This window comes from Tribolium castaneum, chromosome 1, assembly GCF_031307605.1.
Source record: "Tribolium castaneum strain GA2 chromosome 1, icTriCast1.1, whole genome shotgun sequence".
Taxonomy (NCBI): Eukaryota; Metazoa; Arthropoda; class Insecta; order Coleoptera; family Tenebrionidae; genus Tribolium; species Tribolium castaneum.
The window spans coordinates 33,150,613-33,167,445 of NC_087394.1; the positions used below are offsets into that span (position 1 = coordinate 33,150,613).

Sequence of the window (16,833 nt, forward strand, 5' to 3'; positions counted from 1 at the left end):
AACTGTTTTAAAAAATCGCAAAATTACTTAAGTGAATGTGTTTGGGAATAATGGATATTTCTATTCGACACTCATATAGACACCGTTTTTTTTTGAAAATTAATTGTAAAACACTAAAAAATTCTTCTAAAGCACATTGGTTTCTGTGAATAACGGAAGCACATTATATGCTTTTGTCTATCATTTCGAATCTGATTAGTGATTATATCGTATTTTTATTATAATTCAAAGTAACGAATTCTAGTAATTTGTCAATTATTATTGTGTGAATAGATGTTGTCACAAATAAAATTTAAAAAATTACGAGTGGGAAGAAGAATTATAATATACTAAATCTATCAGCTTTTTATTAAAATTTTGCAAATATGTGGGTACAAAACTGTAGGTTTTACATGATTATATTTGGCATTTTATGTCGTCAACAAATTTGAAAAATTATAATAAAATTGTGTTTAATTTTGGGATTTTTCTATCGCCACATCTGCGTATTTTGAGGCGAAAAATCGGTGTTAGATCTCAATACTGACAAAATTTGTATAAAAGGCTTCACTGTTTCAAACAGAAAAAACACTGTGGGAAGTGGCGATAGCTGTGTCCTTCCCTATTCTATATTATACTTACTTACGTATACGTAAGTGTAATACGTGAGCAGAATATTAAGTTTACCCATATTTTAACAATAACAGTTAGGATGTTGTTAATTTTAAGTTTTTACAACAGGTCCTTCCACAGTGTTTATTTAGCAAATTTTGCAGTTGTACTTTTTATTTATGTATTGGTAAAGTTCATCGCGGCAAAACAATGAGCTTGCAGTTGCCATTTTGTAGCTGACATTTGAGGTAAGCTTCGGTGGCGGTTTGATATTTAACAGTTTTCGAGAATTGGGGATCAGAATTTCCACGTAGGGTAAAAATAAAACCAAAACTACACTTCCAGATATGCACGGCATATTTTATTAGGATACTCTTTACATAGTAACTTAATTATAGAAATAGAAAATTATGAGATGAATCATTTCATATGATTAGTTCATAAATACATACACGCGAATATGCACATTTATCCAGTTTTCTATACACTTGCTCTAAAAATATTCAATAAAGAACTCTTCAAAACGCAATAATTTACAACTCAAGAAACCACATTCCTAACCGAACGTGATCATTCATACATACAATAAAAAAACTTATAACAACTACAATCTAAAATATCGTTCAGTCTACACTTGCTTCAAATAGATGGGCCTCTCCCAAATCTTCTGCCCGTTCTTCTCTTGAACCGCCCTATACGCCTCCTCCGGCGAACTAAAAATCACCTTAGCCTCGGCACTCGGCGTATTATTCGGATTAAACCTCCGACTGACATTATTCGTAATATCATAACCGTCAAAGAAATCCAAAATCTCGTTCGTCCCCGCTTTGTACGGCACATTATCCATGTACACCGTGCACCCCAAGGGGGCATCATCCGCCGGCACCGCGTTCATAAACCTGGGCCTGGGCGCCCTGTGCCCCATGAACCGGTGGCCCCCTCGCGGCGGGCCCCCCTCGTAGCTGTTCCTGGGGAAGAACGGCCGGTTCTGGTTCATGGTGGGGGCCCGGGGCATCATGGGCGGCTGCAAAAGCGGGGCGTTGGGGGCGGGAGACTGCTGGAGGATGTGCTCCATCTCCTCGCGCGGAAACGGCTGAACTGATACGATATTTGGGCCAAAACTTGAATTATCTTTCTTGAGGGCTTGAGCCGCGTCTTCTTTGGTCTTAAACTCGCAGAAGGCCTGGCCTGTGAACCCCATGCGGTTGCTCATGAGGTGGATTTTTGTCGGTCGGACCCCAATGTCCGAGAAGAAGTCGGCGATTTCGATGTTGTTGGTTTGGAGCGGCAGACGGGTTAGGTTGATACAGTCGGTGTCTAGTTGGGGTAGGGGGCTGGGTTTGCACTCCAAATCGACGTTGTGTTGCTGGCTTATGTTCTCGAACTCGCGGTCATCGCACGGTTTGATCGTGACAGGTTTGCCTTCAACTTTGTGGTTGATGTTCTCCTCTAGCGCCTTTTTGGCTTCTTCGACCGACCCGAACTTGACGTAGGCGATGTGACCGCCACGTGGTTTCGGTGTGAGGAACAGTGCAAGGAGCGGCCGTGGGGAAAATAGCTTGAGGATGTCCTGTTCTTTGACATAGGTTGGTAGATCGTCAACCGTCAAGCACGAGAACACTTCCAACTCCGGCTCCGGTTTGTTGAAGTATTTGGTAATGTTTTTGCTCCGGAATTTGTTGGTGTCCACGCTCTGGGGGAAGTTCTCCGGTTGGTAGCGGTCCACAGCCTCGTCGAATTCCTCGTCGTCGATGTGCGCCACCTCGACTTTGACCCCATTTAACACTTCGCCGTTTTTGCGCAACGCTTCGTTTTTGCCCAGTGGGTGACCGAACTGGATGTAGACAATGCCAGTTCGGTGGCCGAAATCGTCATTGATGAATTTGATTCCCACGTTACTGATGAAAGAGCCTTGGAAGAAGCGTCTAATGTCACCGTAGCCCCCATAAAAGGGCTGCAATCGAACGCAACAGTCGGCCAAAGGTTCGCGTTCCGCTTGGAATTGCTGCTCGTCTTCAGGGTGTGGGAAATTGTTATTGCGGGGAAATCGACGGTTTTGGAAGTTTGGGCCTACAATAGAAATAATAATTTTTTCTTCTAAAAACGTCCTTTTTTGCCTTCAAAAATTCAGATTGTATGTTTTATCTTTATATAATAATAATCATTTACTAGCAATTGACTTTTTTGCACTTTTAAGAACTGGAGAGGGTTGTAAAGGTATAAAACTTCTTTTGATTTTTTGACGGTAAGTGGACTGACTACTAAAATTTTGGGCAAATTTTTTTTATATTTAGACTAAAACCTAGATATAATATGTAAAAAGAATCGTTTTGCCCTAGGACTTTTATTTTTTGAGTTAGGAATTGTCTTGCGTAAGAATTCGTCAATAAAAAAATTTTTCAATTTTTTTTTCAATTACGGCAAAATTATTCGAAAATGTGAAACTCTTTTGGTCCAAGTGTATGTAAAATGATCCGGGGAATAGATTGGCGTCAAGAAAATCGCCAAGTTTCCAATGGTTTTTTAGTTATGAATGGTTTTATTTTAGCAATTTTTTATTTTATTTGCAATTTTCTCCAAAATAATAATACAATTTCCCATGATAATTTGATTAAAACCACACATTGAAACATTAATATTGTAAAAAATTCCTCGAACGAATAGAAGTAAAAAATAGTTTAATCACATTTAAATCTACAAAAAAACAAGTAATTGAAAGAGGTACGTTTACGTTTTAACTTGTGACCTATTTAAAAACTACTTTAAAGTACTTGATATTTAACATAAAATTACAACAGAAAAACAGAAATAATATCAGACAGCTAATTGTTTGGACAAAAAACGTGACTTTAATGACGATTCGAATATCCGCTGGCATACTTTTAAAGAATCTGCCACATAATTCTGGTATTTTATTGTTCCAAATATGTTCTATTTTATTTTTAAAATTCTTTAACGAACACTGAGGAACAATTCTAATATAACTTTTCATTGTGTGCCAAAAAGTCACAATGATATTTAAGTCAGGGCTATTTGCTGGTCAAGACCTATAATTAATGTCAGAATTGCCAAATTATATTATTTCAAAATTTTGAGACATTCATGGATGTAATTATGGGCGACGATTCAGTTTTTTATTAAATTATGTTATGTTAAACATTTACAAAAGTCAACAAACCTTAAGTTTTCTCCCTTGTAGCCTGATGAAGATTTAATAAAATCGAAACGTTGCGAAAAATATACATTTTAATTACTCTCTGCCCTAAATAATCAATAATCTTTTCTGGTCATTATTTCAAATGTTTTGCTCTGGACAAAAAGCATAATTTTTCTTATTAAAAAAATAATATAATTTTACAGTCTGTGGTTTCTGCAAAATATTTTTGACAGTGTTTACTGTCCTATCTATGAAATCAAACCCGGACTCTTTGTAAAAATATGTATCCCCACTCAATTTATTCCTGCAACCGTACTTTTTGAGACAGTACTTGTAAAAGATCTCTTGGTTATTTTTATTATTAGTTTTTAAGAATCTCAAAATCAAATTAAGATTCATCACTAAATATAACATTTTTCTAGTCACTTATTGTCCACTGCCACTAACTTTTGATACACAGAGTTCTCTGCTTTTTTTGAGCAGCAGTTGGTAATGTTTTTTTTTTCTCTAGTTAAAATAATTACTTTGGAAAGTACTATCGCTCATTGTTTTCCATATACTTAAATAAAGAATTAGGCATATTCAGTTTTTTGGCAACTTGTGCCATATAATTTTCTTCAGAGTAAGTACTACAAAGGAATTATGGAATTGCCCCCCTTTTTGTTATTTTGTTAATTTAAAATTCAAAAATGTTTTGGCATTTTATCAAATTGAAAGTCAAATAATGATAAATAAAAAATTTGGTAGGCAATTTTGGTTGCGTCCATACTTTTAGTCGCCAAGCTCAAGTGGCATTTTTTTGATAACTGATTGAAAATTAGACAAAATATTACAAAAAACACTTTTGAGTATTTAGAGAATTGCAAAGTTTGAACCCACGCAAATTATGAATAAAGTATTGTTGCAATAAAACTAGTTTCATAATTAAATAAAAACGAGATTTTGTCCAAACATTTAATTGTTAGGGTTCGTACATATTATTGATTTGTTTTTATTATTTATAACAATATTCTCGTGTTTTTTTGATTCATTTGTTAAATCAGAAACAACTTTTCATTCTTCCTTTATTGTATTATATATTTTCATAATAACTTCTTTTTCGTGTTGTTTTTTTGCGATTACACCAACTGGGTGTTTTTATTTTAAGAAAAGAATTTTAAATTTTATACCTGGACGCTGTCTCGCATCAAGCCCGTCATCCGATCGGTTAAGAAACCCTTCGTCATTGCTATCATTCGGCACGTTCTGTGGCGGCCAACTATCCCTCACCCTGTTCATCCCGAAATTGTTACACCCCGGAAAATTATTACTCCTCCCGTTGGTGTTATTGCCAACTTGCCCCGTGAGTGCGTTCAAGTTCCGTCGCGCGTCGTCCAGATTCCCCGGAAAGTTCCCGAATAAACTCGGCGGGAGCGGCGCTGCCGGAATACTGTCGTTGGAGTTGGGGTTGGCCCACACCTCTGGCATTTTCTTCGGGTCTTTCTGGTTGAAATTGTCCGCCGAGCGTTTCCTGTCCCTGTTTTTGCGGTCTCTGGAGCGGGAGCGGCCCCGACTGCGGCTCCGCTCTCTGCGGCGGCGTTCGCGCCGCTCTCTGGACCGCGACCTGCTCCTGTCCCTGTACCGCCGGCGGTCGCGGTCTTTGCGGTCGCGGGACCGCGAGCGGGAGCGTTTGCGGTCGCGTTTGTCTTTGGTGTCGCGGTCTTTGCTGTTCTCTTTTTTGAGTTCGGGGACTGCTGAGGGGATTATGGCGGGGACGGCGGCCGGCATCGGAGTGGGGTTTTGCATGAATGCGGCGTAGGATTGGGCTCGTGCCGCTTCGATGACTTTTTGCATTTCGGTTCGGGAGCTGAGCATGAGGCTGATTTGGATTTCTTTGATTTTGCCATTGTTGCGTGCAAAGGCCTGGCGAGCGTCTTCGTCAGTACTATAAAATGGTATTGAACGTGAGCACTTGGGAAAATTTTGCACTTTTGACACTTTTACTAACTTGCATAAGGTAATGGAGTCAAGGTTCTTATTTAGGCCTAAAAAGACCACAACCGAAATATCATTTTCTCCATACAAAGGCTGTGTCAGAACACATACACGCAGGGATTCTTATTTTTTAACTGTTACATAAAAAGTAACTGAATTTTGATACCCTATATCAGGGTGGACCAGTTTTTACAATTTTATGATCGAGATAAAAATATTTGGGTACACTATGTCCTTATAGACCTATTAGACTCATTAATGAGCTTTTATTCATTGTGGCATAAGTAATAAAGATTACGCCTCTAATCCGAAGAAGTCAAGTGTGCAGAAAAAAAAAATTAGGTATCCTGGTATCGTCAAGTTTCAGGTTCACAGACAGGATGTCGTCAGTGATGTTAAAAAGGGGCTTCATTCAGGAGAATTTGCTGGACGGTTTCAGACATTTTTGTAGCTTTTTTCCACAAAAAAAACTGTCTTCAAGTGTTTTTCTGAATGAAAAAATTACAGTGTGGGTTTATAGAAGCGTCATTAATTTAATCCGCAATTAAAGGCGTAATTAACTCATCATGTGATCAAATTAAACCATTTTGGTTTACTTTTACCGACGGATAAATTTTAATAGAGCTTTCTATAAACCGGTGATATTTTGTTTGCATACAAAAACTTCTCTCCTGATAGTCCTATTTTTCAAAATAAATTTATAATCAATATTTGGGCCAATACTAAATAGTTTTAAAACGGAAATACCAATTTTAAGGATCTGATACCACTTTTCATTAGTACCTATTTGCTGTTTTATTAAAAGTTGCCGCTGGTGTTGCAAATAAAATAATAAAAAATGTTGTATTGACCTCCTTTTCGTGCAAATCGGTTCATTTATTTCACCTCGTGGATGATAAACCTCTCGTTATCACTGGATGTTTAAAAATCCACTAAGCAATAAAGCGTCCGATTTACACTCAAATTCGCTAAATGAATAACTGTTTTGTCCGTCTTCTAATATTTTTTTAAAACAATTCTAAGATAAATTCATCTCAGAATTTCTTTTAAATTGTTATTAAAACTGGTATTACTGTATAATTTGCTAATTATGTGTCAACTTGAATAACTTTTAATTGCTAATTAAGTTATTAATTGATTTTCTCTTCAGAACCTTATTTTCACATGATAGTAATAGTTTCATTTGTTAAATACCACTGTTAATTCTTAGTGCATATCTAATTAAGTGATTGCTTTCGTATCTACAGATAATAAATAATTTTTAATATCACTAACCTGAAAATTCAAGCACTATCTCCACCTTGTAAACGTTATTTTTTAATCCTAGACTCAAAAATTTAACAGAAAAATACGCGATAAAGAATAAGAACAAGAAGAAACGAGACTTTTAAAAGGGTTTCCATAAAGTAAAATGGGATTACCCTATTTTTTAAGTTTTTGTGAAAGAAATTGAGTGTATAAAGATATGTTTAAGGTCAAGATGCTTCACTAATTTAGGCAAAAAGGATAGAAGCGAATGTTTTTCAGATGTTACTTGTTGGGTCATGTAAAATTTTGCTAGTACTCCTGAGCTTTTCACCTTTTTGCTACTAGTGTTTCTCAAGTTTACAAAATTTCCTTCCAATTACCTTTTTTTAGATCTATTTGCATTTAATAAGCAGCATGAGTATTTTCGTATCAAAAACTGACGTACTTTATTAGTGCAATTAGTCGATTGGGTTAATTGGATTTTAAAGAAAATAACGACTCAATTGAACTCGTAATTTCTAAAATCTTTAAGTTTTTATGTCATTCTGCGTTCTGTGAGACAGTTACCAATTGTCTTCGTGTTTAAAAGTACGAGGGCTGTTCATAAAAAAAAAACAGCGTTGAATTAATGGAATCAATCATAGGTCATATTGATAGATTTTACTGTTTCTCAAAACTAATAATCACCCAGAAATAAGAGTTTGTCGTTAGGTATACTTTATTTTTTCCCGACGCATGTGAATTTCTGTAAAATTTTTCTACAATTCCTAATAATTAAAATTAAGTGTTTTTTTTTTAAATCTTTTAATGATACTCTGAGTAAACTATGCTTAAAAATAGTATTTTATCTAAAAAATTCTTAAAAAAGCACTAGATCAAGTAAAATGGATATAGGCACTAAAAAGTTTATAACCATTTTGGAACTGCTTGGTAAAGAAACAAGTTCAAAATATAGACAGAAAAATAATCTAGGCAAGTATCTAGACTTTGTGAAAAAGATATTGAAGCTATGAATTTTCTTGTTTAATTTACCATGATCCCTGAGTGTATAAACTGAATAAGTGATTGTGGTCTAAATCACGAAAGTTTTCGTCTGAATTCTTTTAAACATAAATGGTAAAGAAAAAAAGCTCATCTCCACACGTAAACTTTCGTGATTTGGCAAAATACTAGCTTATCGCTGGCTACTTTAAGTAATTTGTAGAATTCAAGTGTTAGAACGAAGAAAGAATTAAGATAATTCACAGCCGTTAAAGAGACCGATTTGAAGAAATTACAATACTTATTGTCGCGATCTTAAGCACTACATCGCCGGGTATTTTAATATATTTACTAAGTAATTTTGCTTTTCGTTGGATGCCACGTAATTAAAGTGTGAAGAAGTAGGCTTTAGTTATTGGTGACTGGTCCCATGTGCTTCCTGAAGAAAAGTTGTGAGGACGTCAGTTGGCCTCAGCAGATGAAACGTTGATAGAAATATGTCGAGAAATTCATCGAAAAGTTGATGTAGATTTTTCGATATTTTTTTTAGAAAAACGTTCTCATTAAAATAATTTCTAGGTCAACCATTTTCACATTACGAAAGCTCCTGACGAAAGTAAAGCTACAGTATTGTTTTGTTAGCCAATTCTAGGGCTTTTGTGTTTTTTCTTGATTTTCTGAGGTTGAGTTGAATAGCCTTCGGTTAGACTTCGCCCTACAGAATTATTTGTTTTTTTCTTTCTCAATAAAAGCCTATCATTGTTAATACAATTTTGTTTTAAAAACGTAAGATATCTTGCTGTTTGGTGAGAAGCAAAATGACGCAATGCTTCCTTGTCTTTTGTCAACTAAGACAGGTGGAAGGAGTCGGTAAAAGCAGTTCGGATCGCTTTTTCGAGTACTCTAGTTACGCATTGTTTAGTCTTTTTATTGAAATTTATTTAAAAACAGTTTTCGTTTACATACAGACGGCGATAGTTGGCACTATCATACGAATCTTATAAGAAAAAAAAATTTGGTCATTCTGTGTCGGTCGAATAAATAAAGAGTTTTTCTTTTAAACCTCTTAGTTTACGATCCAATTAACTTAATCCTTGTGATTTGAAGACGCCTTTTGGAGAATAAAAAACATCGCTGGCAGAAGATGATTCCTAGGTTCAATTTTTAAAAATTGTATAAAATCACGTAAATTACAATTTCTGGATAACGTAGGTTGTCCTGATATTTCCCTATAAAGCTAGCGGTCGTATTTGACAGCTTGTTCTTTAATAACAGGTGTATTAAATAAATGGGTGTATAATGTAGGCCATTTTACACGAGAATTGTTTAGAGCACGAACGAGCGCCCGTGAGAGATTATTGTGTGCCGATTTTTATTAAATCAAATGAAATTTCACGTACTGAATTTTCTAAAAACTTCGGTATTTTCACTTTCAAGAGTACTGTCGATATAGAGAGTTGAAAAAGGCAGACAATGTGCACAAGATAACAAAAAGCAATTTTTTGGTTAAATTAAAAGGCAATTATAATAAGAGGGGAGATGCATGTCATTACAAGCGTTATATGGAGTTGCAAGTTTTGGAGATGAAAATTGCTCTATTTATACAGTACCTACTACTTCTATTGTGAACTCAGCACTTTATTCGAAATGCTTTTATTCTGCTGAGATTTATTTATTTATCAAAAAATGTGTTGTTTTTGACGTATTGTAGTTGACCATTAGACAGTAATATCACTTGCAAAAAATTTTGCAAGTCGGAATTATTAGACTTATTTTTGTGTTGATTTAGTTTATCTAGATGTTCATAATGAAAAGAAATGTACAAAAATACGGTAACAGCAGTTTTGAAAGTAACGAAAAAGTGAGTATATGACGCTTATGTGTTTCCATACTGTCTGCAGCTGTGAAATAGGAAATCTAAAAACTCACCCTTGTAGATAACGGTTAAATATAATGTCCCTTTAATGTCGCAAAAAGATTATCTTGTTTATAGGTTTATGTCGAACATTATTCGATACTTTCGACCGGCTTCCACTGCGGTATAATTTGTAGTTGCTAATACGTCGAAGATTAGGTAGGTTCTTCCAGATTCCTCGGGAGTGTAGTTTTTTAACCTTTCCATTTTGGGAGCTCGTAGACAAATTTTCATGGAAAAATACGCACAGAAATGTCTTATTTTCAATCCTTAATTCGAAAAGATGACCTGTTGCATACAATTATTACTTACAGTTTAAGCACGTATCGAAATTTTATTATAGTGCTAAGAACAGACGAGTCTTTCTTTCCGCAAACATTCGACTTTTAGTAAAAGCAAGCGCAAGTTATAGTGACTTGGTGAAGCTCGAACGAAAAACTGTGCAAATGTTGCACATTATAAGCCGTTTTACTGGGTTTCCGTCTTCCACGTATGGATGCATTGCTTTCTTTATTAATGTCCTTGCCTCATTTTCGATCATAGATGTCATTGTAGTAGAAATATTTTGGTTTTTACTAACTCGGAAGTACAGTTCGCAAAAAGATAATTAAAAGTGAAATCGTAGTAGAAGACATTACAATCCGAATGCTTTGAGCCAGCGAATAGGAATCAAGGAAAGTAAAAAATAAAGGTCTATAAATCCGCAAGCGCACCTTAAACTTAATAAAAAGGTAAAAGTTGTCGACTTGATAGTGAAGAGAGCTTCGCATCCCCAAGTACAAAAAAAATAACTAGTCACACTCAAGTCCTGTAGCATGATCAAATCAGATAACAATAGACGCAAAATTTCAAGCCCAAAAAAGATCTTCAGTTCGTCAGCCGTTACTGTCGAATCCAGAAATACGAATCCTCATCTTGAATCCATTTCTTCCGTCATTTGTTGATCAAATTGATGTAATACGTTAATAATACTTCCCTAAAAGCCTTGTCGAGTAAAGCTTCTTAAAATTCATTTAGAACTTGATATTAAGTCGAAGACCTAAGGATTTTTAACGAGCGCCCATTCCTCACAAAGTAATAAAATAGCCGTCCTACTACTTTTAGTTTTTGCTTCCGATTTACCTGTGAGTTTGACAAAGCTTTTTTCTAAGAACCGACACCTGCTTCACTGAATAGTTTACAATCGGGTGTTAAAGCGACTCGTAAACGTTTATTACAGATGTCCAGAGCACGGTCAAGGATAATTTTGTTACCTCTTATATCTAACGAATTGCTAGGCTTTTAAAGCACAAGTAGGTAGCCATCCAGGAAACTGCCAATGGTGAACATCGTTCATGGTTGTCGCATGAAAGTTCCACTTGTAGATATTGTGCACTCATCAGTTCGCAGAACACTTTCAGACGTTTGGTTCTGATAAAGCCCTAAGGAGCTCAACTCCGAAGTAAATAACTAAGACTTAGAATACCGGATAATGTTTCAAATACTATACATTCCATTTGTTGTAGTTTTTGCTGATCATTACTGTGATCAAGCTTACAAACGAAATGCATTGAAAGATTGGAAAATGTGAAACGTAGGTGTATGGTGAGGGAGTCCGTCATCAATAATAATTTATTCACTAGAGAATTTTCGCTATTAAGATCCATCGAAATTTATTTAGCAGAAACAGCTTTCTGCTAACTAAATAAGCGGCCCATTACCGTTTATTTCGCGTTACATGTTAGAGGTGTGAGGAAATAAGAAAACAAAGAAGCTCGTCAGTTGCTAGAAACCTTCGAAATCGTATGAGTAGTTCGCTTCTGGAGCAAAAAAACTATTGGACTGCCCCATAAATATATCCTTTTAATCGTTACTGATCCAAAAGTATTTTATTTAAATAAACCGAACAATTAAAAAATATATTATTGGTAGCATATTTTTATAGACGTCACGTTTATCGTAATGAATTAAAAAGGAATGGTAAGGTATCGGGGAGATACATTTTTCTTAGATAATTTAAAAATAGAAAAACATCGTGAACTCATGATGAATGACCTACAATACGTTCAACTTATTCTCTAGAGAGTCTAATATAAAATTTATTTAAAACATCAATAAGAGCGAATAAGAAAAAGATAAGTGTTTATTCCCGGTTTCCAAAACCATAGATATCTACCCGAAAAAGTTACGGATTCGACTTACAAAAATTTTTCTTAAACGTTATTGAGAGTGTACGCAATTGATGGCTAAAGTTCAATATAATTCTTAAAACAAAACATAAAAACCCACCCCATTTTATATCAAAAAACTTGAAAATAATTCAGAAAGTTACTTCATAAAAACATTAGATATTGTTGTTCCATATGGCATTCATGTACTTACCAAAAATAATGACTGTATGGCAAATGTAGTTCGATTAATAAATTCTAAAGGTCGAGAAATTTTTTGCTAAAGGACGATAGTGAAAGTCAATTATTTCATACTTTTGTTTGATTTGCACGTGGTATAGTAAAATAATTATATCTACAGAACATTGCAGCTGTCCCCTACCCATCCTATTCTCTTAAAATTTTATTAAAAGCAGTTTGTATCGCCTTCTGTATAAATGCCACCCCTGCGTTCAATACCAGAGGGCCAAATTAACAAAAGCCCAAAAATCACGACTGCGTCACCATCGTGTAGATACCAAGAAACTCGTGAAAAAGAACAACAGTTTTTTGACCTCCAAACCTTATGCATTTTTTTTTATTTTGACGCAGAATCAAAATCCCTCTGTGATATACCTGAAAGCGATGAACGCGTCGCCTTGTTCTCCACCAACGATGTGAACTCCTCCCTCAGGAATGCTTAATCCGTGAAAGAATTGACGTATGTCGAGAGCATTAGCAGACCACGGTAAGTTTTGTAGGCGTATAATGACACTCATCTTAACCTAGAACTGGAAAAATCAGATAGTATCGAAAAAAATGTAAGATTTTTTAAAAACATTACGCCAGAATAAATATGGGTTATTCAAGAGCATTAATTTTTAAAACACATGTAGACGTAACATATCCATAACTTCATTAGATAAAACATAAATGGGAAAAAGGGCAGGATATAAAAAACTTTTCTGGTTAAAAACTTTATTAAAAATACAAGTAATACAAGTCATTCAGTATGTTATGCACAATAGTGAAAAAAAAATGTCTCCAGTTTAATTACACTTGTACGAGTAATTGTTAACGTATATTTTTTAAAATAATATAATGACCTGTAAATATAAAAAAATACACTTCAAACTGTGATGTGGTAACCTTAACAACAGTAACTTATTACTCATTAGTGATTATGCAACAATGATGGTAACTGTTATAAAATAACAAAAAAATAATGTCGCATAACTTGTTCAAACAAATAGACTTCAAGAACACAATTATGAACGCTTAAAACATCAATTCCACTATCAATTAACACAGACCACTATGTTTTAATTTAATAATTTAAATAATAGACTACTAATTCCCAATTTGAACACAAGAATAAATCAGCAAAAGCGTAGACCTCCAGTAGCATAGACAGAATCGTTAGTTATAACAGCATTCATTTTCCAAGATTGTTTAGTATATTTTCCGATTTCTAGAACATAGGTACCTTTTCTTTTACAAATTTTAGGTGTCTTGAAAAAGTTAAATTTTTTAGTCAATATCCTCGTATGCTTAATTCCGAATAATATTTTTTTGCAGCTTTGTAAAAATATGAAGCAAAATGCAGACTTGTAGTATTTTTTAAGATTGTTGGTAAGGTTCTGTATTTTCCTACAGGCTTGAAGAAACGATTAAAATTCCGAAACACTGCCAAAAATTTATTGTTCAAGAACAATCTTTTAATATTGTTTTCAATGCATTTTTGCTATAACTTTATTTGCTTGCATTTTTGTTTGTTTGTCTGTACTCAGATCAGGTCAGGTCATCGTTATTTAAATACCTACAGATATTTTTTTATTTCGTTGATCTTAAACTTGAGGGGCTAGGAAGACTACGCTATTTAGGGACGCTTATAATGGAAGTATCGAGAACGAGGACGTTTTATCTAGACGTCGTGTTGCATCCTAGTATTTAACTGTCCGTAGTGGTAACTGATAACAGTGATAACAATAAAGATATTCTTTTACTGTTCACGTCTGCAACCTAAGCTGCACACAATTTTTTTAACGTATTAGCTGCTAAATTTTGTCAATGCAAGAAAATGGGTGTTTTTTTCGCTGGATTCTCCTCCCTCATCACGAGAAAAATTTGAAACTGTAGTCAAGAGAGTACAAGACCTGTGCATTAGCTGTATATGCATATACCTATGTAAGTAGTGTACAATTAATTTTAAAAGTTGTTATCAGTGCATAGGCAAGATACGTATATTTATTTTTAAGACTCGAAAATTGTTTCGTAATCACTCACCTTAACAAAGTTAGTGACAGATCTTTTTTTTAAATGCACAACTAAAGTGGAAGTCATTTAAAAATACAAACTAAAAGAATTATTCACTGTAAAGTTTCAAACTCTCGTACGGTATTTTTTATAAGTTGTAGGTATACATGTTTTTGAAGTCTCTTTATTATTTTAGTGAGTAAGAGTAACAAGTATTTGTTGTTAACTATAAATTTACTGTATGTCACTTATAGGGTACTATTAATAGGTCCATGATCAACTTCTTGTAACAGCAAATTGGTGATGGTGTCTCAATTTTCCATAAAAACGAACGATAAAGGTGGTGCTTGTAAATTCAAAATTTCACTAGTTATAAATTTTGAAGTGATAATGCCGATAATCCTTATTAAAAAATCACAATACGTATGTAAATATTGTTCCTAAAAACAGTGTCTTTGAACTTCCTGGGAAAATTATGCATTATGATAATGACAATGATAAAAACAATGCAAGTAAATGTCTTAGGTCTCGCATTGTTATTTAAATTAAATGAAAAGCATCATCAATTACGTCAATTGTAGGAATTTTTTTATCTTAACCCATTTGCTTAAACTTATTGTCGTAAGCAGACGTTCCATCCATTTTCCATGTGCTGCAGGATCCGGAAGACGACGACTGCAGAAAACTAACACCACTCACTGCATATCGCCGACGAAGAAGTCAAATACTCGCAAACTGTCAGATTTTCACTTATCAAAAAGTTTGTGATTTAGAGTTTACAGCTGTTTGTGTCCCATCTTTTACTCATACCTCAAATTTATTTACATTTATAGGAACCTCGCAATCCTCGTATCGGGCAAATAAATATTTACAATAAAATTAACTTAAAATTAAATTTGATAGCACGATATATGCTTTATGGTTTAGCGCTGTTCTCTTATTACTTTGTGGGTTGATGGGCATAACGAAGCCTAATTGAAACATGAACTGTAATGATATAATCAATACCGTTTTATTAGACACCAATGTGAAACGTACAGAAATTTGGTGTTTTCAGAGCGTTGCGCAAAATAAATTATCTTATCTATGCTCAGTTACAAAATATTGCCAATGCCAATAGTGTTCTATAATTAAAATATGTAGATATGAAGTTGTAGAAAATTATAAGATTAATCTACGAGTACATTGCAAAAATTTCATTTAAAAAACTGTCAGAAATTGATTAAAATCAATTGAGTCATGGGAAATTTTTCGTCTAATTTATGACTGATAAGTGATAACTTGATTTGGAAATAAAAAAGAAAAGAATACACCCTAAAACTTTTATTAAAACTGACCGGAATGGTCTCACCAACGGTTCTACAACCAGCAAATTTCTAACATCTACAAACGCCAAATTTACAACAGAATCGTACACTGCAAAGTGCTCCAATATCAAAATGCACATAAACCAATGACAGATTTTTTCGAAAATTTAATTAAAAATTATTTGATGCATTACTTTAAAATTCACATATGAACAAAAAGTCCTTGATATTAAATAATAACTAAGTAGAACCGAAAAAAAACACTATGCCAGTGCAAATTAAAAAAAAAAGTTAACATATTCATTTTGGGGGGTGTGGATAAGACTTGCCTTGAATAGATTTTACAGCAAAGAAGTCTTCAAATTTTATGCCAAGGCATATTTGGTTTTCTGCCAAAAGACAAGTGCGTAAGACAGTAAAATCTTAAACCTGTCGTTGCCAAATTACAACTGCTAATCCCCCTATTTTGTGAATTTTCACAAAAAACAAGAGTTTGTATTTTTTCCGAAATAAAAGACAAAGTACTCAGTTCTAACACCACCCTCATTCTTTTTCGTCGATTTTTTTCTGTAGATATAAACTGACACTTACCTACGACCGGGTTTACCCCTAGTGCCAGAAAACTATTGTTAATTTCTAATTAGAAAAAAAATTCATGAAGCTTTTACGGTCTGCTCTTGACCGTCCTACTCTCGCCGCCACTGCTTTTGTACCGCAGGTTGCATATCCAGACGACCCAGGACGAACGGGAAGATCATGCTTTTGTAACGCAATTTTTTCCAGAAATTGAGGTTTTTAAAGGGAACACAAACTATGGATTATCTTAAGGAGTCATAAGGGCGAATATCTGACTCTTAAATGGCTCAACGACCTTTACAATAAGACGAGTAAAGCCACTGGAATCACCAGGATGGAGATTCGAAAACCGAAGGCGCCGGAAATTAGCGTCCCTGATCTTTATTTCGTAACAATTTTCCACAAAAAACGCACGCAATTAAATAGGAAAACGTAGTTTTTGGCGGCACGCAAAATGGTCGACATGACAAAGCTCTGGCGTTTCTAATTTATCACTTATGGAGTTAATTTGGCAACTTACCTCGAACTAAAAAAAATTCTTCACCGCAACCCGCTCTAATAGTAATATTTTTACGATAAAATGATGGATCTTGAGAAACTTTGATCGAAAAATCGACAAAAACCACGAAGTGACGCTTATGTCAGCGAGATTAGTAAACAAGATGGCGTTGTCGCGCAGTTCGCATTTTTGCCGCTTGTTCG

At 34.6% G+C, this 16,833-nt stretch overlaps 1 protein-coding gene across 1 annotated transcript; it reads right to left on the reverse strand.

Moving 5' to 3' along the window:
• Positions 1-925: 925 nt before the first annotated feature.
• Positions 926-16,812, reverse strand: LOC657064 (uncharacterized protein). The gene is made up of 4 exons (XM_963551.5): positions 16,652-16,812; positions 12,629-12,783; positions 4,918-5,672; positions 926-2,661 (listed from the first exon to the last, which is right to left on the reverse strand). Exons 2-4 carry the CDS (start codon positions 12,769-12,771, stop codon positions 1,220-1,222), a joined length of 2,340 nt encoding a protein of 779 aa, XP_968644.1. The 5' UTR covers positions 12,772-12,783; positions 16,652-16,812; the 3' UTR covers positions 926-1,219.
• Positions 16,813-16,833: the final 21 nt, after the last annotated feature.

Excerpts from the sequence above, each read along its gene's own strand:
- LOC657064 (XM_963551.5), bottom strand. The coding sequence starts at position 12,771 with ATGAGTGTCATTATACGCCTACAAAACTTACCGTGGTCTGCTAATGCT. Across the intron at positions 5,673-12,628 it reads GACGCGTTCATCGCTTTCAG|TACTGACGAAGACGCTCGCC; the intron begins GTATATCACAGA and ends ACCATTTTATAG. Across the intron at positions 2,662-4,917 it reads TGATGCGAGACAGCGTCCAG|GCCCAAACTTCCAAAACCGT; the intron begins GTATAAAATTTA and ends TTTCTATTGTAG.